This window comes from Doryrhamphus excisus, chromosome 11, assembly GCF_030265055.1.
Source record: "Doryrhamphus excisus isolate RoL2022-K1 chromosome 11, RoL_Dexc_1.0, whole genome shotgun sequence".
In the NCBI taxonomy this organism is placed as follows: domain Eukaryota; kingdom Metazoa; phylum Chordata; class Actinopteri; order Syngnathiformes; family Syngnathidae; genus Doryrhamphus; species Doryrhamphus excisus.
The window spans coordinates 12,694,445-12,714,683 of record NC_080476.1 but is presented as its reverse complement, the minus strand read 5'-3'; the positions used below and the strand labels follow the sequence as shown (position 1 = coordinate 12,714,683).

Below are 20,239 nucleotides of genomic sequence, written 5' to 3'. Positions count from 1 at the left end.
AATATGACGTATCGAGGCGTAAGGAATCAGACACTTAATGGTCCACGTGTATTTGCACCCAGACCAAAAATATTGACGTTTATTTTTCCATTTCCTTGACAAATCTCCCGTCGTTTAAACAGTGATTCATCCTATCCCCTACTTAGTTCTGGGATATTGCTTTATTTATTAGCCCTAATGGCCTCTTTTCAAAACATTTCAAAAGGGCTTACCTTTAGACTTCTATTGTATTCCATGTCGAGCCAAAGGACCTTCACATTTGACTGTGACGTGTTATTTTCATCAAGCTTATGGTTTCATCGTGTTTGAGAGGAAGTAAAAGCCATCCGAGCATGCCCGCGGCCCTCGTGAGGATAAGCGGTACAACAAATGGATGGATGGAATCTTAAAAATGTGTTTTATTCCTGTTACCATCAAATCAGTGATTGAGCAGGAATGTTTAAAAGCGGGACGTGTCAAAGAGCGTTGAGGCCACTTCCTTCAAGTTCCTTCACTTCTTTGAAGGACACCGCTTGCTCATCTTCTGACGATGCTGCCTTTGTCTTCTGGTAGGCCGAGCCTTTCCCAGACCTTCAGAGAGAACATTTGTCACACGATGGCTGACCTCCAAATGTCCTTCAAGCGCCGCTGCTCACCATCTCTCCTCCACGTCCTGGATGGTGTCTGGCAGTGGAACGTTGAGCGTCTCGGGCAGGAAGCAAGCAAAGCCTGAGGCTACCACAGCCGCCCCCCCGTAGACCACGCTGGGCAGTGAAGGGAACACCTGGGGGGCCAGGAGAGTACGTCTTAGTTTGGGATGTCACACCACGCTTTTCCACCGTCCAATAACCACACCGACCTTCCACACTAGTTGGTGAGGAAGCACCTACTGCTTCCGGGTCTGTGATAAGTCAATTTCCTTATTTGGAATATGGAATATTTTCATTGTTAGAGCAGAGAAAACCTTCTAAATACGCTTGAACATTAGAGCTGCCCAGACATGAAATAACACCCCTATAGTTATCTTTACATGCCTATTCCCCAATATAGTAGACGTAATATAGACTCAGGTGTCTTGGTAAAGTTCCTTGTTCTGGTGGTCCCATCAATGGTGTACATGACTGCCGCCTAGTGACCAGTGGAGAATACTACACATCCCCTTGTGACGTCTGGGTTACATCTGGTGAATGCCTTTTGATTTGGAACGTAGCAAGTACAAATGAGGTACAGTCCTGTTGAGGATGGAAGGAGTCGTGGTTAGGTGGCTTGCTTTCCCATTTAACTAATTATAAGCGTTACGGTATAAATTAGCATATTTTCAGAATGAGAATCGGTCGTCTTAAGCGGCTGTGATGAACGAAGCGGCTATTTAGAAAACGTGTCGCGTCAGCAGGCTTTACTGCAAAGGTGCTGAGATGTTGCTTTCGACCCCCCAGACTCAAGTCTTATTCTGTATCGGGGCGACAAACTTTTGGACTCATGGGGCCATATTAGGTGAAACATTTGGTGGCATCAATCAGAACATACTTGCTCACGGTGCGACGAAGTTAACGCATCACATAAAACAACTAAGAGCTAAACGTAACTGAAAACAGTGAGTTCAAAATGCCCGCAAAGCATGCAGGGTAGTCCGGCTGCAACAGCAACATGAAGAATAAAACACGGGATATCAAGAGTATGCTAACTCATCCTGACAATCCCATCAACATATTTGCCAATCAAGCAAAAATGCGACAAAATGTTGGTACTACAAGCTACCCAGCATGCCTTGCAGCAGGAATATTTAAGCCACCGATTGCCTGTGACTATTTTGGCCTGTCAAGCATGCCACAGCACTGCAGGTCACGTGACAGGCTGGTCAAGGATGGAAAGAAGAAAAGGACCGTGGAAACGCCCGGCGGGCCGCACTTTGCCCGCCTCTTATGTACAGGACGTCTGCCTTCAATGGAAGAGCATGACCAAGATGGCCGTGGTGGTCTTCCAATCCTTCCTTCCAGGAAGGCCAGGCTATCCTTCCACGGCATCTGTGTAGTCCTAGGGAAAGACGGCCATCTATGCCATTCGAGAGACTGATTTTCACTATGAAGTTGACCTCGTCCAGGATGAGAACAGCCGGCGCCGCCATGCTGCCAACTCTGGCCATGGTGGAGACCAGACCCATTCCAGTCTGCCTACCACACACACACACACACACACACACACACACACACACACACAGTGTCAGTCATGAGGCGTGCGGGCGAGGCGGTGCTGATGGTGCGGTACCTGATGATGGTGGGGTAAAGTTCGCCCGTGTACAAATAGACGGTGGTGAAGGACGCTGACAGGAAGGCCTTACCGAGACACGCCAGCGTGGTTCTGACGGTCTGCATGTCTGCATCACCAAGCGGTTAGCGACTCCAACGGTGGTCAGCGTGCGCTGCTGCGTCTTACCTGTCGGCACGAAGATGTTGGCGAAGATGATGAGGGCGGACATGAAGAGGCACGAGGCCTGAGACACTCTTCTCCCGAGGTAACTGAGCATGCCCAGAGCCACAAGCTTGGCTGGGAAATCCACGGCTCCAAAGATGATCTGGATCATGTAAATACTCAGCTGGACAAATGAAAAGCCGCTCAACATTTGAAGGACGGTCCTGGCTTTTCTCCTTGGCTAGCTTACCCCAAACTTCTGGAGGTCCATGGCCAAGCCATAATACGCAAAGCTGGTTGAGAACCTGCAGAGAAAGCACCATCACTGTGGTGGCCGCTTCTCCAGCGGTGGTCTCCGTCAACTCGTCTTCAAAAACTGACCAGACTGCGATGAGACACACAGAAATGCGCCTCATTCCCGCAGTCCTCACCAAGTCGTAGGCGGTCATCATGGTCTGAGAGGACTCCATCTCTTTCTTCATGTGAGAGTGAAGAACCTGAGGTCACACGCAAGTTGAGTCAACCTCCGCCCGGCCGCAACAAAGCATGATGACAACACGCTACCTCCAGCGTCAGCTTGTCCACCACTTCCTGTTTGCCGTTGATTCGAGCCACTCGGTGCAGGGTCTTCAGCGCCTTCTCCGATTTCCGCTTCAGGACCAACCATCGCGCCGACTCAGAGTACCACCTGAGCAGTGAGAGACTTTGTGACCGCTTCCAAAGAGAGACCCGTGTGCGGAGACCCACCAGCTGTAGGCGAAGAACAGGAACTGGGGAGCGCAGACGACCAGCTGCAGCTTCCTCCAGTCTCTCAGCCAGTAAGCCAAGCCCGCCAAGATCAGCTGACCAAAGGTGAAGAAGAAGGAAGTGAGCGTGCCCACCAGCGTCCTGGCTTTGGTCGGAATCCACTCCACCTCTGACGACAAACAGCAGGCGTGACCGACCGCAGACATGCTAGCGGCGCTCGAAACGCTAAGGAGGACGGGCAGTACTCAGGGAGACGGAGTTCAGGATGACCCCCGACACCGCCATCCCGCTCAGAAACCTGAAAACGCAGTAGATGGAGTAAGACGGCGAGAGGGCGGAGCTACAGCCGAGGATGCCCAACTGCAGGTAGGACCAAACAAGGACGGTCCGCCGGCCAAACCTGAGGGAAACATGCCAAGATGGAGACCTTCTGATGAACGGGAGAATGCCCAAACGCTGCCACTCACCTGTCAGACAGGCCGCCGTACACGATGGCGCCTGATAGAACTCCGCCCATATAGATGGTCTGGATCATCTGCTTGAGGGGACGCAGCGAACACACCAGCTCCCACTGAGGACAGAGAAGACACATGGGGTCACGTCCTGCCCACACGTTGGCATCGTCCTTCAAGCTCGGGATGCTCTAGGCGTCCACGGCATTCGGGTCTGGACTTCCTGTCCGCCCTGGCAGGTAGACCTGCTTTGGTTTGACTGGGTGTGTTCTTGTGACCTCGGAAACGGTGGTGGCGAGGAACTCGGAGCGGTCAAAGGTCCATCCGTCCAAGCAGCTCTCCGTGTGCAGGTGGCTGGTGTTAGCAGAGCTGTTAGCCGCTAGCAGATGCCACTGAGGCGTCACGAACCTGGAAGAAGCCAACCTTTAGCCATCCGCATCCCGCCACCCGCCAACATCCATCCCACCTGCTGCAGCGGTCCAGGCGTGTTCCAGAGGAGTCCAGAGGTATGAAGGCCTTCAGCGCGTCTGTCTGCTCCACCTGAAACACGCCACCTTCTTACACTCGCCCCCCCCTCGCGCCCCCACCCGACACCACGACAAGACGCACCTGCAGGAGGCTGTGATTGGCCGACAGGCTGCAGTGGTGGGAGGGGGTTCCGGAAACAAAGTTGTTTAAAAGGTTCTGGCTCGCCATCAGGAGGCCCGGGAGGCTGATCAAAGTCACGTGGAGCCACTGGTACCGCCCAAAACCGCCCATCTGGGGACCCCAAAAGGCAAGCACACGTCCGACTCAACACCAACACTTCATCCTCGGTAACACGATGCCGGAGCGACACGCCCACTTTTACTCAAATACCGCTCTTACCTTTCACCTCTTTTGGAATCCATCTCCTATCTTCTTCACCTCTACGTACAAGTAGCCACACCCCGATGTCCATGTCCACCCCGATGTCCATGTCCACCACAATGTCCATGTCCACCTACATACCAACCTCCACCCCGATGTCCATGTCCACCTACATACCAACCTCCACCCCGATGTCCATGTCCACCTACATACCAGCCTCCACCCCGATGTCCATGTCCACCTACATACCAGCCTCCACCCCGATGTCCATGTCCACCTACATACCAACCTCCACCCCGATGTCCATGTCCACCTACATACCAGCCTCCACCCCGATGTCCATGTCCACCTACATACCAACCTCCACCCCGATGTCCATGTCCACCTACATACCAACCTCCACCCCGATGTCCATGTCCACCCCGATGTCCATGACCACCTACATACCAACCTCCACCCCGATGTCCATGTCCACCTACATACCAACCTCCACCCCGATGTCCATGTCCACCTACATACCAGCCTCCACCCCGATGTCCATGTCCACCTACATACCAACCTCCACCCCAATGTCCACCTGCATGTCCATATGAACATGGCTGTAGATGTGCACATGACGGTGTGGCGTGCTGTGTAACATTGTCATATGTTTGATGGCGGGAAACATTGAGGTGTGACCAACATGTGAAACCAGAAGACAGGAGGAAGGACCAAGACTTGGACCACGGCCGTATGTGTACCGTATGAGAAAGATAAATCCTTAAATAATCCATAAATCCATAAATCCATGGAGCACCTCAGTGCTCAGCTGTGTGATGACGAGCGTGACGCGGGGGGCCACTCCGGGACTGATCAGGTACGCAGGAGCCTATCCCGTCCCGGGGGGCTTCGGGCAAGAGAAACTCCCCAGAGATTCCAACCCAGATCTTCTATGCCTGACTGTGGCCAACATGCCAACCACCTTTTTGTTCCCGATGAGCCGTCGTCACGCACGCCATCATCACAACAGCAGTTGACTTGGCCTCCGACTATGTTGCCGATTATCCCAGTTTGGGACAATCAACATTCCCAAACACACCTGCATTGTTCAAACGGCCATCTTTGTTCATTGTACCCCCCCAGTAGTAAGCAGTAACGATGAGAACAACAACCATCATTGTGGAAAGGAGCATCATCTTTAGCAGGCTGGAGTGATGGTGCGATTCCTCACCTCCTCCAGCAGCTCGCTGAAGCCCATCCTGCTGTGGAAAGGCTTTCCGGCTTCTGACACAATCAGCCTGGAAAGAAAAGTCCCGTCTCAACGCTGAAGTCACATCACAACTTCACGTCAGCATTTGGAGTCTGCTGACACGTCTTAAAGGATTAGGCTGCCAACATCCAAACTTACGCAAAAGAGGATTTCCTCTGACTTGCACCCAGCCGGAACACCGGGACCGGCGAGACTGGCAAAGACTGGGACACGTTCTCCTCGGGTGGAGAGACTTGAACACATCACCGAGCTCTCTCTCTCTCTCTCTCTCTGTCCCTCGCTCGCTCGCCCTGTTCACGTGGTTGAGTTAATGTTCCCGCGAGTCTGGCTTGCATTAACTCTGCCAACATTTGTGTTCCATACGTCTCATCAAAGTGTACAAGTCCGACACGACAGCCGTGCCTTGCTTTCCTGCCGTCTGCCGACTCGTGACTTTGCCGTCTTCTCCTCCTCCCTCGCTCACTTGGAATCCTAGAAGCAACAAACAAAGCGGAGGGCCGGACTCGGGGAGTCCAGGCCTCCCGGTGGTCCCGCATGCCCGGGTCCAAGGTCAGCAGCTGAAGAAAGCACTTCTGCTGTCCTCGGACACGTGTTGGTGGGGTGCAAGCGGCGTGTTCACGTGTTGAACATTGACGGCTCACGTTAAAGCCTACAATGATTGCTAGCTTCCACGGAGACTTTTAAGAAGAACAAACATGACTTGTCAGACTTTTGAAACCTCATGGATGGACACACATGACCTTTTCAAGTCCATCTTCTTACGGTGCGTTCAGGTGCAGTAGCCCAGCAGTTCAGCTTTCACTGAAAGCCCCCAAAGACGGAGGAGAGCACGGTCAAAGTGCTTTGACCTGAGCTAAGAAAAGGCACAACGAGACCACCAAGATGGAAATGTCCCAAAGTCACCTGATCAACCATGGCTTCCTGTTTGAGGCCATCCTTTTGGAGGTCCCCACCTCAGCGTCCCGTGGGCGAGCCACTCCTCATGGTTGAGGTGAAGTTGCTCCAAATACTCCACAGGAAGGCCACGCTCCTCCTCTCTCCCATGATGGATCAGACGCTGCATACACGGCCGACGGGCGAACAAGCCAACTCGCCTGACACGCGACGGGTTCTTCTTTAAGCTACCTGCGGTTCAGCTCTCAGGTAAATGAGGGCGTCCAAGGAGATGTCCTCCTCAAAGTTCTCAGCAACCATCTGTGCCAATCCTGGTAGACACTCCATTCCCTCTCACTCAGGTTCCCACGCTCGGACGGGTTGGACGCAAACACGTACCTACACACGCACAACACACACACACAGTTAGCGCTTGTTTTGGGAATTCTGAGAAGTTATACGACGTTTGTATGGCTATGCTTGGTGATACAGAGTCCAGTTCTCTACCTGGGAGGTGTAGGATCAACCACCGGGTTTGTCATAAGGCATGTGAAGCAAATTTCCTCCGCTCTTCTGGGAGGAGGTCAATTCCTGGCGGGGAAGTTTGTCATTTACTTTGAAAGGACGTGTCTGTCAAAGGCATTTCCCCTCACCTGGTAAACGTTGCACCACTTGCCCATGGGTTCTGGTATGACCTCCCACCCTTCTGAAGGACACGCACAAAGGTGGACTGGAGACACAAGAAGTCACCTTCTGACTCGGTTCCATTGAGGATGACCAGTGACGTCATCACTTCATCAATCGTATAGTATAGAAATGTAGACTAAATGGTCCCTGCGGCTAATGGATGCCATTCGTTGAGATGATAAAAGATGAACTCGCCGATATTTCCTTCGATTGAAATCTTTTCGTGTCGGCGGGGGAGGTTTAACGGTATGCTCGGACTCTTGGAAAAAAAGCGCGGGCAATCTTTGGTGGAGTCGCCATGTTTACAAAGTTCACTTCAGGCTGCTTGTTTTTGTGTTTGTTTTGTATTTGTTACAATGCTGCTGAAGAGCGTCTTCATTTAACCCCGCGCGCGGAAAGCCTGGTGACGTATTTCCGGGAGGGATGGGCTCTTCGATCCATCGAATTGTTCACACGTAACTTATTTCGCATTTAAATCTTTGAACATGTTTCAAAACTGATTACTAGATTGGAAGTAGGGGCGCCTGTTCTTATTTAACTTTTTATTTTCTGTAACAACAAAAACAAGTCTATGTCGTGTGCTGAGACCCCCACCTTCGTAAGAATGAGCCGCCCCATGTCACGTGACCAGGATACCGCCCAGAGCAGTAGGGATTTTGTAGAACACGATAAAAACCTTTTCTACCAAACACACACAGTGGTGGGCAAAACCGGATCATTCCGGTTCATTCGGTGAAAAGATCCGTTCATTCCGTTCAATTGGTCCTTAGCTGGAGATGTTCGCGTTCGTTCCGAGTGGTGTGTCGGTCACGAACGAACGGGTCAAAAGAACTCGTTCTTTTTTTGTGGACGGAATGAACGAGGTCACAATCGCTCGGTCTTTCTATTTGAGAAGCACTAGTTTCAGCTCAGCTTGTTGCCATGTTGTAAACAAGGCTTCTTCTATTGTGTGTTTTTGTACGCATGCTGTACACACCCTACACTGCCCCCTATCGTCTGGGAAAATATTAGCTACATATTTTTGTAGGACTAGAAATGCTGCAGTTGTTTCTGCCCGATTCCACACGGCACACGTGCCTTAACATAACCCAAACTGGGTAGGGGCACGCTGGAGCCTATCCTAGCTGATTTCACATGAGAGACGGGGTAGGCTCTGTACTGGTCATTAACCACATGGTATAAACTGTCATACGCTGCTGCGTGTGAGACGGAGCATTCAGGGGAAATGTGTTCGACTACTCATGATGTCGTTTTTATTGACAAGTCACAATACTCGTAATGAACATAATTTGGGGGGGGGGGGGGGGGGGGGTAAAACAGGAGCTGATGAAGTTTGGCCTCGAGCAGACGCTTCAGTATTTGGGTCGTTTCACATCCACCCTGGAAGAAAAAGGGGTGGGATTAAAGCCCGAATGACGCACCAGCGCCACGCCTGCTATTGTCGCCCCCTCCAACCGGCGGGGAAACGCTGCCTCTAGAGATTAGCTGGAGAACTGCATGCAAAGCACTGGCACTGGAAAAGTGACCTTGCTGGAGCATGAATCCGCTTCAAGCATTTGGAGGACGACTCAACTCACCCGTCTGCCTCCATCTTCTTCCTTTTCTCGATGATCTGAAAACGACACACGGGATGAGGTCACGCACAGATGGCCACTAGAGTGGAGAGTCTCACCGCGCTGATCTTCTTCCACTGGCGGTCAAGCTCCGCCTTCTCGTTGGTCTCCTTGAAGCGGCGAGTCTTCCGGCCTTCTGACATCTTGATGCCGTACTGGAAGGCTGCCCTGGGGACGAAAAACGCCGTCAGCGTGCAGGGACTGGAGGGTGTGGCCGAGGCGATGGCCTCATACGTACTTGGGCAGGGCTTCCTTGTTGTTCATGTAGTCTGAATATTCTTCCTGCGTGTCAAAGTCCCAACGACCCAGCGGCCCTTTTTTGTTGCCCTGGAATGTTCCAGTCACATGACTTGTGAGGATGCTCCACATTGGATGTGCCACGGGGGTGGGAAGAGATGTGGGGGGGCTTACCTGGTCCATCTTACTGTAGTCCACTTCCTCATCACTGTCCACAGCCAGATCATCCATCCTGCACGCATGCACACGCAGCAAGTACGAGTCAGTGTGTGTGCACGTGTGTGTGTGCACGTGTGTGTCTTACGTTGCAGGGTAACATTCTGCATAAGAGTTGGATCCGCCAAAGAAATCTCCCAAATGTTCTTTTGCATCTCTCCTCTGAGACGATGAGGTGGCAAATGTTAAGGACTCACATGCGTGTGTACACGCACACGCACGCGCGCACACACACACACACACACACACACAGCCCCGCCCATGTTATGTGAAGGATATGAATCCTGGCCCTGCCATTGGCTGCCTGCTGCTCCTGCAAACTTTTCATTGATCAACTTGATCTGATCTCTGACTGATCCTGGACCTGTGACATACACACACACACACCCACACACACCCACAATATACCATATAGCTTCCACTTGAATAATGACATTCATCATCGTGTTGCTTACCTGAATCCACCTCCACCACCTGCACACACACACACACACACACACACACACCAAAGAGTTTACAGATTGTTTCCAGTCACACTTGGCATTGTGTGTGTGTGTGAGACCTGGTGCTGGTCTCCATGAGGTTTGTCAAAGTAGTTGTGTCTGCGGTTCTTGTCTTCGTCTCTGTCCCTCTCCCTCTCTCTTTCTCTCTCTCTCTCCCTCTCTCTGTGTCTCTCTTTGTCTTTTGGGGGTTTGGACAAAGAGGCTGAGGATGCCACATAGTCGCCGATGTCATCAAAGATGCTGCAACACACACACACACACACACAAACACAAACCAACACACAGTGACAACATGACTACAATGAGGAGTCAAACTTGTGTTTGTTTTCTGACCTGAGATCAGCCTCTGGAGCTCTTTTCTCATCTCCTTTACCTGAATGAAACACATTCATAGTGGTTACATTCATACAACGTTCATGCTGTCATCACCATGATGATGATGATGATGATGATAATGATGACGACAAGCTGACCTTTGTCCTTCTTCTTCATCTTCTTGTGCCGAGTCCCTTGGCGGAGGTAAGATAAAATCTGAGTCAGCTTGGAGATAACGATGTCGTTTGTGGTCAGAGTGGTCTGAGCCTGGAACACACGTGCACGTGAGGACAGAGCTGGGTGTGTGTGTGTGTGTGGGGGGGGGGGGGGGGGGGGGGTACCTCCATGCTGGGACAGTCGGCTTTGCTGCGGATGAGAGTGGTGGGGATGTCGGTGTCTGTGAACTCGTCGTCCAGGTCCACCACGTACGCCATGCGGCCCGGCAAGAAGAGCTCGTTCCTCTCCACCAGACCAGAGCGGAACACCACACGGTAGATACTGCGACCTGAACACAGACGCATGACTCAGCACTTTCAACAGTGCACCAGCATGACTCAGCACTGGCCAGACTTGTCGCTCACCCAGACGAGTCTTGAACTCTATCTTCTCCTCCGGTTCCACATCTTTCCTGTCATCCACACACACACACACACACGTATCCATTAGGGTTGCACTGCGTCTCTTCTCAAATGGAGACCAAGAACCTTCTGGTAGCTGACCATCTACTTTTTTCTTTTAGTACTGTGGACTTCTCCGTTCAACTAGTGCAGGAGAAATGCATCGAGCAAAGTATGGACTTGCTGGTGGTCCTGGTATTGAACATTTTCATAGAATTTATCCAATTCCTTGGTGGGAATAGTTGGATGGTTGCAATCATGAACGAACGTTATCAATAAATGGTAGCCAGTTGTCAGTTTAGCCGTTGGCCCAATTAGTTGAGAAGTGGCGATGATAAGAGGACAGAGACCTCCGTCTGTCTGAACATGGTGAATGTTGACGCGGAAATTGAACCAGGTACCTTTGGGCTGGGAAGCCTGTAATTGATCAACCAAACCACCTCACTAACCAATCCACAAAGTGATTAAGAGACTTTTCACCAGCAGAGGGCGCCATTTAAATTGCCCATGCGAATGCATTGACACAGACTTGATCACAACTACATTAAACTCATCACACTGCAAGTTAATACTCCAAAAGGTATAAAAAGTGATAAACCGATTGTGACTTATTTTGTCTTATTTCTCCTTGTCGATGAAACCCCCCCCCCCCCCCCCCCCCCAGACTCCTCTACATGGTGATCCTACACGCCGAGCAATGTGAGCGCGTACATGCATCATCACATCATCAGGGAGGTGTTTGTCACTTTCAACACAATTCAGGCATGCATGGTTATTCTTCTACAGCATGGAGACATAGCCAATGACAGGGAGCTCCTACTTGGCTTCCTTTTGGACCTTCTCCATCATGTCTTCTTCTTCTTTCTCTTTGCTGCTGATTTCTGCTCTCACCTGACACACACACACACACACCACCTGAGTCTTCCTGAGCTCTACTGAGTGTGTGTGTGTGTGTGTGTGTGTCTCACCTTCTGCAACAAAGCAAAGTCCAGACCTTTCACCAAGTGAGTGTGCTCCATGTCACCTCCCAAAAACTTGGACTCCTGGATCAGCTGCCGACGTTTCTCTGCTGCCGACTTGTCACTGCGAAGTGCACATGTCTTTATCATACGGTTGTTGTCATGGTTAGCATTAGCATAGCCGTACTCACGCCTCGGCCGACGGCCCGACTGCTCGGTAATTGGCAGTGGTGCTGATCAGTTCCGTCTCTTCGTAGTCTTTGTTGACTCCGTCCCTGCGCTCTCGGGCACGATCTCGATATTTCTCCGCCAGTTCTCTCTCTCGCTCCATCTCCTGCTGACGCAGCTTAGCGTAGTAGCTGCGTCCACACAAACGTCGTGTCACGGCGACGAATAGAGATGATAACGGAACAACGAAGTGACCTCACCTCTTCTTCTTCCTCCTCCTCGCCGCAGGATCTTCATCCTCATTGTAATCCCGTGGCATTCTGGGTAAGAAAAACATCTTGTCACTCTTGTCAGTCAAATGTTTGCAGGTGTGACCAAGACTCACTCATGATGTCTGGACTTGGAGGGTGGGGCCGAAGACGGCGTGGCACGTGGCGTCATCAGCAACTTTCTGAAGTCATCGTTTGTCAACTTTGACCTGCAGACAAACATGCCTATGTTAATGCACACACGTGGCTCTGAGGTGGGTGGGGATTCGACGTCAAATACTCACTGTGTGGCAGCTCTGCTGTCGTCCACATCGTGACCCTCAGGGGCCAGAGGATTGGAATAACTCTCAGCTAGAAACACAACGTTGGAATGAACACATGCATGAATGCATACATACACACGTACATGCATGTGTGCACACATTCTCATCTCAGGAAACGCTAGGGATGATGGACTTTCCTGAGAAATATCCTGATAGAAGTGAATATACTGTAACTTTCACTGGTGACCTCATCCAATGATTTGAATACAAATAGTATGTATAGTCAAAATGGAACCGTCATCACCATAATACACAAAACATGCAACTTTATCATTGTGCACTGTGTAGATAGCTGAACTCAACTCAACCATCTATCGATCAGTTTTCTCTCGTTTACCATTTCATCCCGTTTTTTAACCTTTATTTAACCAGATAAATCCCACTCGGATCAAGATCCCTTTTCCAAGTGTGACCCGGCCAAGAGGTCAACATCACACGTCATACGAAATACGACAATAACAAATTTTACAGTTTAAGACAATAATTTACAGCCAGATAGCTAAACTTAAAAAACAAGCTTCTCGCTGCCTAGCGTGTAAAATCTGCAGGTGAAAGCAGCCTGGTCCCGTTTGGTGGACATTTAAGTGGTGCAACACAAGAGTAGCCCCGAACTACCGTCTCAATCACTTAACTAACACTACATCACATTATTTTGCAAAAAATAAACTGGAGTCGACAGAATCCAAACAAACGTTATACCGTTTCAATCATTTGCTAGCACGGTTAGCTCATGCTAGCATTCGTTCAGGTGTCCTTCGAAAACTAACGAGATCAACCAAGGCTCGATCTACTTACTCTCGGGCATCTTTGCTGGCTCACTTCACTTCAAGTCCCCCTGGAAATTCTGACGATATTTGAAAAGTGTGTTATTTAATAGGTATGTTGTAAACGAGCTGTTAGCAGCTCAGCTTTTACACCAGACGTCTGCGCCACACACATCCACCAATAATCCACATCGCGCATGCGTAGGACAGCCATCTTGGAAAACAATTGTACGGTAAGCCCTTGGCGACAAAACAGATGACAACTTTGCGTTGTTGTCACTTCAGTCGTTCAACTACAACAACCTACGGTGTTTTGTGCTCTCTTTCTGCTACGTTCTCCTTGCGCCATGAGGCGTTCAGACACACTGGTGATTGTAACCATTAGGGGCGAATACATGCACCCCAGTTTGGGAACGTTTATGCTGATGATGTAGAAACTTCACCTCCTGTGCCACAAAAGGTGTAAGTAAAAATTACATTTGTCTACAGGAAGAAGGGGGGCCGCCTAAATACACTGACATAAAAATGTGTTGTTTAAGTCTTCAGTCTAATTGAGTGTGTACATTTCGATGCAGGCGCGCGCTCAATCAGCGAAATACACTCGCTGTGGGTCACGCGCCTGAACCAAGATGGCCGCCGAGGATCTTCCGTCTGAGTTTGACGTCGTCATTCTGGGAACAGGTAAACTCGCTAAATAGGCTTTGTTATGGTACTGTGTGTCTAGTCCAAAGTGCTTAACGTTGCCTTATTCAAAACAGCTATTTTGTCTGCAAATATCTCCTAGCTGACCGACACACACTACAGTTAGCTTGAGGCTAGCATCCGGTTCATTTCAAAGGACGGTGGCTAGCACACGTCTTGCGAATAGAGGAGCTTCCGTTCTAGCGTTTTGTCACTATGCTAACACTAAAATGTCCAAATGTCCTCTGTGATGTCATTGTTTTCAGTGTCTATATACCACACGTTGTTGTAAAACGATATTTTGTCCGTAGTTACCACTACTATGTGGGTTTGTGGTCTGATTGGTGATTCATGATTGACAGGTCTTACCGAGTCAGTGGTGGCGGCAGCCTGTTCTCGGGTGGGACAAAGAGTTCTTCACCTGGACACGTGAGTGGACCGTCCCGTGGCTCCATAGTCGCACACACCGGGGGCATTGAGGACATCATGTATGTTTGCAGGAGAAGTTACTACGCCGCCAAGTGGGCCAGCTTCACTTTCAACACATTGCTGACTTGGATCGAACGACATCAGGCGAGTCCTTCCTGCATCCTCATCGCTTGCTCGCCGCTTTTGCTGCAGAGACGAGAAGCTAACACTACAATCTTTGCTATACCTGCACGCGCTCAGGAGCAGTCTCAGGGTGATGAGGTCCAGGATCAGGATTGGTCCAGTCTCTTGGAGGAAGGGGAGGAGCCAATCTGTGTGTCAAAGACAGACTCCGCCTCTATCACAAACCTGCAAGTGTTCTGTTATACCAGGTGACATTTTCTTTCACCGGAACGTTTCTCCATGATGGACAACTGTTACCAAGGTGAGACTTTTTCCCCCAGTGAGGACCATGAAGTTGATGACCGAGAGAAGAATATAGAAGAAGGATCATGTGCAGAGGCGGAGCCAAAGGAGACAGAGCAGCAAACAGAAGAAGTGGAGGTGATGTACTGTGTGTGTCTGCCAACCCTTCATGGGTCACATGACACACGTTTCATCCAATCATAGGCTGGCCACACAGAAAAGGAGTCAGGTCTGCCACGCCCCCAGGATGCTGCCAGCCAATCAGAGCCAAACAAAAAGATCACCTTGGACTGCCTGGTGAAAGAAGGACGGAGGTTCAACATCGACCTGGTCTCCAAGGTAACCACAAAGGTGATTGCATCATCCAACTAGCTTGAATGCTCCATGTTGGATTTCCTTTAGCTGATGTACGCCCGAGGCTCATTGGTCGACCTCCTCATCAAGTCAAACGTCAGTCGCTATGCAGAGTTCAAAAATATCACCAGGATCCTCACCTATCGCCATGGCAACGTGGAACAGGTACGTGCCGTTGTACATCCACGTGTGGCGTCATGTGACAGGCGTGTGGTCGTCAGGTGCCGTGCAGCCGGGCCGACGTATTTGCCAGTCGTCAGCTATCGGTGGTTGAAAAGAGGAAGCTGATGCGTTTCCTGACTTCCTGTATGGAGGATGCGGAGGAGCACGAGGGTGAGAAGACGCCACCTGATGACATCATCATCTTCGGACATGTGGTCTCACAAGGCTTCTTTCAGCTACCAGCGCCCGGACATATTTGGAGTTCCTCCATGACCAGCAGCTCAGCGACAACCTGCGACACTTCCTGCTCCATTCCATCGCCATGGTAACTGAGGACACGCCCACCAGAGTCGGCCTGGCCTCCACACGCCACTTCCTTCGTTGCCTAGGTCGCTATGGTAACACACCCTTCCTGTTCCCGGTGTACGGCCTCGGGGAGATCCCGCAGTGTTTTTGTCGGTAAGACGAGCGTTGGCAAACTAGGTGAAGCTTGAGAGGGCGGGGCTACAACATGATGCTTCTTGCAGGATGTGCGCCGTGTTTGGGGGTGTCTACTGCCTGAGACATCCTGTCAGCTGCCTTCTGCTCGACAAGACCACCAACAGGTGGCCACACCTCCTCCTCCATCGCTACTGCCATCCTCAGTCTGACTGTGGCTCCTCCCCCTTTCTCTCAGATGCAAAGCAGTGATTGACAGTCGTGGGCAGCGGATCACTGGCAGCCATTTTGTGCTTGAGGACAGCTACTTATCCCCAGACTTTAGGGAGATGGCCACACCCGCCAGGTTTGACCACACCTACTACATTGAATCAGTGGCGCATTAATGAGGGGGTGTGTCCACCTTCTTTCCTTCAGGTTGATCTCCAGAGCTGTGCTGATTACAGACGGCTCTATTCTGCCCGGCGACTCAGAGCAGCAGGTTAGCAGCATGACGCGGTGCACGCTCGCGCACAATAAAGACAAGCTTTTTCATTTTTGCTCAAGCAGGTCTCCCTGGTAACGGTCCCTCCCATGGAGGCGGGGCATCCCTCTGTGAGGATGGTGGAGCTTTGCCCATCCACCATGACGTGCATGCCAGGAACATGTGAGATCATCATCTTCATCACTTTGTGGACAAGGAAAGGAAACATGGCCGCTACTGTCTTGTCTCCTCAGATTTGGTTCACCTCACTTGTCAATCACTTGGCTCCGCCTATGAGGATTTGTCTCCTGTAGTTAACAGGATGTTCCGCACACCAGAGTCACATGACCAAGGTAGAGGCTTTTCACCATAAGAGGGGAGCAGGAGCAATTGAGAATATTTTTGCATGATGTGTCCACAGCGGAACGGCCGTCTGTTCTCTGGTGTCTCTACTTCAACATGGAGGATGGCTCCAGCGTGGAGCTCCAAGGTCGGCAGGTGCCCTCTAATGTGTACCTGTGTTCAGGACCAGATGGTGCTCTGGGTCACGAGCACGCCATCGGACAGGTGAGATGCCACTTTTGATGCTGACGGCAGCAGCACACTGATGACATGTTCATCTCTCCTCAGGCCGAGTTCATCTTCCACAAAATCGTTCCAGAGGAAGACTTCTGTCCGCCTGCTCCAAACCCTGAAGACATCATCTATGATGGCGACAACACCAACCCTGACCAGGAGGGAGAGGGAGGAGAGGAGGTGCAGAATCTTCATGAAGAGTAAAAAAAAAAAAAAAAGTATGAACCCTCCTCCGGTGCATTATGCGTCAAATTGCCCTAATTTGAAGTTGATTCCAGTCAATAAAAGCATCATGCCAGATAACACCAAGAGGCGTATACTCTAACATTGCAGCAGGTACAGTCGCTTCTTTCTTCGTCTTTCTCATCGTTGACAAAGCTGACACTTTAAATGACAGCTTCAGATTCACGCAACCTTCAAATACAGTGCACTTGAACACATCCGCACGCTGTACTCAAAGATGTCAGACTTCCTGAATCACACGGTTTTGGCGCTTGTCATTCTGCAACGATCCCATCACCTTGCATATTGATGTACCTCAACCACTGGGTGGCCACGAGTGGTTTGGGTGCAAACCACTAGCATTGAACAATGGGGGCTTAAGTGTTTGACTCTTTAATGCCCCAAATGTCGCTTTCAATGCTGTCATAGAAACGGGTAACCAGCACCGAACAGAAGGAACCAACCTGGCAACCCTCCTAGTGCAGTACTAGGAGTACTACTGGAGTAATGGTCTGACAAAGTCCGCCCCACCAAGCAGGAAGTGGAAACATTTAACACCTTTATTGCTGTTAACATGGCCATGTTTACAGTCGACGACCACGGCGTCCACCCTTTCTCCGGGTGGAGTCTGACGGGATGGGAGTCACATCCTCTGAAACAAGAGGTCAAAAGTTCATTTAAGTTGGTGTGTGGGGGTGTGTGCGCGTCTCACCGATGCGTCCAATCTTCATTCCGGATCTGGCAAGTGCCCTAAGGGCAGACTGTGCTCCTGGCCCGGGTGTCTTGGTGCTGAAACAGTTTCACATAATCATCATTGGGTTCATGCAAGTAGACACTAAACCACCCTGCCGTGTACTGGACATTGGTATACACCCTTACCTAATCCACCCTGCCGTGTACTGGACATAGGTAAACACCCTTACCTAAACCACCCTGATGTGTACTGGACATTGGTAAACACCCTTACCTAAACCACCCTGATGTGTACTGGACATTGGTAAACACCTTTACCAATACCACCCTGCCATGTACTGGACATAGGTAAACACCTTTACCTAAACCACCCTGCCATATACTGGACATAGGTAAACACCTTTACCTAAACCACCCTGCCATATACTGGACATTGGTAAACACCTTTACCTAAACACATGGAGCCATAATACTGTGCTGTCATGCAGCCTGAAGGGAAGCTATCTACAGCCAACTGCTGCACAGTGGGATGTCCTGACTCACCGGTTCCCTCCGGTGGCTCTAAGCTTGATGTGCAGCGCAGTGATGCCGAGCTCTTTACAGCGCTGAGCGACGTCTTGTGCCGCCAACATGGCGGCGTAAGGGGAGGACTCGTCTCTGTCGGCCTTCACCTTCATGCCGCCGGTCACACGACAGATGGTCTCCCTGGAAACGACGCACAGATGCTTCCTGTTATATCATCACTTAAAGCCAGTAGGACAGCCTCGCCTGGCGTCTTGGTTGCTTAGCAACCACCCCCCATGACTTACTTCCCAGAGAGGTCGGTGACATGCACAAAGGTGTCGTTGAAAGAAGCGAAGATGTGGCACACGCCAAAGACGTTCTCTCCTTCGGCCACCTGAGGACCCAAACTGATCACCTGCTCCTCCTTCTTCTCCTTCCCTTTGCGAGGCGCCATTGTCAGCTGTCAGCACAAAAAACAGGAAACGGCTCTCATTCAGCTCACACCAACTTCCTCTGCCAATGTGGTTAAGAGATGACACCAGTCATTCCCAACCACTGTGATTGGCAGCTGTGCCGTGGGAATTAATTCCTTCTCAAAAGTATGGTTACAATGAGTTTGTTCATCTGCATATGATGCCACATACATGCTAATGCTAACAAATGCACTGTACGTTTATCCTCACTAGGGTCTGGGTATGGGGGAGCCTATCCCAGCGGTCTTGGGGGGGGGGGGGGGGGGGGGGGGGTCCACCCTGGACTGGTGGCCAGCCAATACCAGGGCACATATAGACAAACAATTATTCCCACCCACATTCATACCAATGGACAATTTGGGGGGGCGCAATGAAGCTAGCATGTTTTTGTACCCGAAGAAGAGCCACTCATGGGGGAACATGCAACTCCACACAGAGATGGCCAACGGAGATTCCAACCCAGGTCTTCCCATCTCCTGACTGTGTGGCCTACATGTTAACCACTGGTCCATCGCATTACTTACGGTGGAGAAGTCCGACATGCTAACTGAGAACTCTGCTTGCTAATGCTAACACGTTAGCACCCATCGACAAGGAGACTCAATTTATCCCCAATTGAATATTTTTCACTTCCCTTCGCCGCCACACTTTATTCTCCACATATTTAATCTTCGACGATTGAATATAGAAGTGAATTGTGATAGCAGTTAGCAACGACGGCGACGTCCCCAAAAAGCTTCAAATTGAAGGTGACGGAACTGCGCAGCCACATAATTTAAACACAAAAAACTACTAAATGAGTCAAAACACTCACACAAGCTAAAGTAAAGTTCGGATGATCTTGCAAAAAGAAGATTTTTGATGATAAGACTACCAGGCCAAACTCACCTCAGTGCGTCGCTTAGCGGGTTCCAACTAGAAAAGAAAGACGCTTCCGCTTCCGGGGTTAAAGTTGAAGCGCGTCAGCCCTGGGAGTGACTGCTGCTCCCTGGTGGTGGGGGACTTCTTATATTAAAAGCGAGGTAAGAAATAAGCTATTAGAGAGTAAGAAGGGATAACGGTCACATGACACTAAGCGGGTGTGTGTTTAATAAACCGGGATCACCATCTGCATTTATAACTATCCACAGTATTTACATGGGGGGGGGGTCTGCAGCGATGGTCCCTGCTCGCCTCCTGGCCCTTTACCGGGACAGGTCGCATACGGAGGGAAGGTCTGCTCCCGTCCTGTTTGGCTGCAGATCCAAAGGATGCCGTTGGGGGAACCGGATCAGCAGCTCCTGGGAGAGGTCGAACTTCCTGACGTACGATCTCTCTCTCCGGGAAGATTGTGGTTCCCAGAAACCCGAAGATGCCCACATGAGACAATGTGCTGTTGAGGATTATGTGGGTGTGGGAGGTTTTTGGGAGGAAATTTCACTGCTGTGTTCTGTGCGATGACAACAAAGGAAGTGTAAATATAAGGATTCATTTCATGGCGCATCAAGGTCCAGCCAATCATTGTTAGTATGCAAATGAACACGCGGCGGACTTTGTGGAACCAGAGAAAGTGACCCTTACAGTGGAGTGATGCATTGAAACATGTTGCTGCATACAGACGCTCCTAAAGA

At 50.5% G+C, this 20,239-nt stretch overlaps 4 protein-coding genes across 13 annotated transcripts; 1 reads left to right on the top strand and 3 right to left on the bottom strand.

Moving 5' to 3' along the window:
* Nucleotides 1-134: 134 nt before the first annotated feature.
* On the bottom strand, nucleotides 135-6,586 carry oatx (organic anion transporter X). 8 transcript variants are annotated; one of them, XR_009132030.1, is made up of 16 exons: nucleotides 5,824-6,586; nucleotides 5,647-5,713; nucleotides 4,197-4,346; nucleotides 4,054-4,127; nucleotides 3,866-3,995; nucleotides 3,603-3,706; nucleotides 3,434-3,535; nucleotides 3,136-3,360; nucleotides 2,953-3,076; nucleotides 2,770-2,885; nucleotides 2,639-2,693; nucleotides 2,413-2,572; nucleotides 2,245-2,353; nucleotides 2,072-2,146; nucleotides 636-763; nucleotides 135-570 (listed from the first exon to the last, which is right to left on the bottom strand). XR_009132030.1 is itself a non-coding variant. In XM_058086612.1 (16 exons), exons 2-16 carry the CDS (start codon nucleotides 5,671-5,673, stop codon nucleotides 456-458), a joined length of 1,695 nt encoding a protein of 564 aa, XP_057942595.1. In that variant the 5' UTR covers nucleotides 5,674-5,713; nucleotides 5,824-6,586; the 3' UTR covers nucleotides 135-455. The 8 variants fall into 8 exon arrangements, 4 of the variants coding, with proteins under 4 accessions (XP_057942595.1, XP_057942594.1, XP_057942596.1 ...); XM_058086612.1 differs by having other exon boundaries at nucleotides 2,072-2,150; nucleotides 3,136-3,304; nucleotides 3,381-3,535; XM_058086611.1 differs by having other exon boundaries at nucleotides 2,072-2,150.
* Nucleotides 6,587-8,489: 1,903 nt separating this feature from the next.
* On the bottom strand, nucleotides 8,490-13,429 carry ik (IK cytokine). The gene is made up of 20 exons (XM_058086617.1): nucleotides 13,261-13,429; nucleotides 12,427-12,493; nucleotides 12,259-12,351; nucleotides 12,134-12,193; nucleotides 11,897-12,064; nucleotides 11,715-11,829; nucleotides 11,567-11,637; nucleotides 10,711-10,757; nucleotides 10,471-10,634; nucleotides 10,288-10,396; nucleotides 10,148-10,187; nucleotides 9,874-10,054; nucleotides 9,767-9,785; nucleotides 9,592-9,675; nucleotides 9,400-9,487; nucleotides 9,270-9,327; nucleotides 9,097-9,185; nucleotides 8,918-9,026; nucleotides 8,823-8,857; nucleotides 8,490-8,625 (listed from the first exon to the last, which is right to left on the bottom strand). The coding sequence occupies exons 1-20, from the start codon at nucleotides 13,268-13,270 to the stop codon at nucleotides 8,598-8,600; spliced, it is 1,635 nt and encodes a 544-aa protein (XP_057942600.1). The 5' UTR covers nucleotides 13,271-13,429; the 3' UTR covers nucleotides 8,490-8,597.
* Nucleotides 13,430-13,484: 55 nt separating this feature from the next.
* On the top strand, nucleotides 13,485-17,055 carry chm (CHM Rab escort protein). Of its 2 annotated transcripts, none has more exons than XM_058086616.1 (17): nucleotides 13,485-13,691; nucleotides 13,805-13,910; nucleotides 14,273-14,339; nucleotides 14,411-14,483; nucleotides 14,580-14,710; nucleotides 14,783-14,882; nucleotides 14,949-15,083; nucleotides 15,147-15,263; nucleotides 15,320-15,431; nucleotides 15,497-15,719; nucleotides 15,788-15,865; nucleotides 15,937-16,044; nucleotides 16,116-16,179; nucleotides 16,248-16,344; nucleotides 16,416-16,514; nucleotides 16,583-16,728; nucleotides 16,792-17,055. In XM_058086616.1, the coding sequence occupies exons 2-17, from the start codon at nucleotides 13,859-13,861 to the stop codon at nucleotides 16,939-16,941; spliced, it is 1,752 nt and encodes a 583-aa protein (XP_057942599.1). In that variant the 5' UTR covers nucleotides 13,485-13,691; nucleotides 13,805-13,858; the 3' UTR covers nucleotides 16,942-17,055. The 2 variants fall into 2 exon arrangements, with proteins under 2 accessions (XP_057942599.1, XP_057942598.1); XM_058086615.1 differs by having other exon boundaries at nucleotides 16,245-16,344.
* A 450-nt stretch (nucleotides 17,056-17,505) lies between these two features.
* Nucleotides 17,506-19,646, bottom strand: rps14 (ribosomal protein S14). Of its 2 annotated transcripts, none has more exons than XM_058086911.1 (5): nucleotides 19,518-19,646; nucleotides 18,462-18,616; nucleotides 18,196-18,357; nucleotides 17,672-17,748; nucleotides 17,506-17,611 (listed from the first exon to the last, which is right to left on the bottom strand). In XM_058086911.1, the coding sequence occupies exons 2-5, from the start codon at nucleotides 18,608-18,610 to the stop codon at nucleotides 17,544-17,546; spliced, it is 456 nt and encodes a 151-aa protein (XP_057942894.1). In that variant the 5' UTR covers nucleotides 18,611-18,616; nucleotides 19,518-19,646; the 3' UTR covers nucleotides 17,506-17,543. The 2 variants fall into 2 exon arrangements, with proteins under 2 accessions (XP_057942894.1, XP_057942895.1); XM_058086912.1 differs by lacking the exon at nucleotides 19,518-19,646 and adding an exon at nucleotides 19,444-19,464.
* Nucleotides 19,647-20,239: the final 593 nt, after the last annotated feature.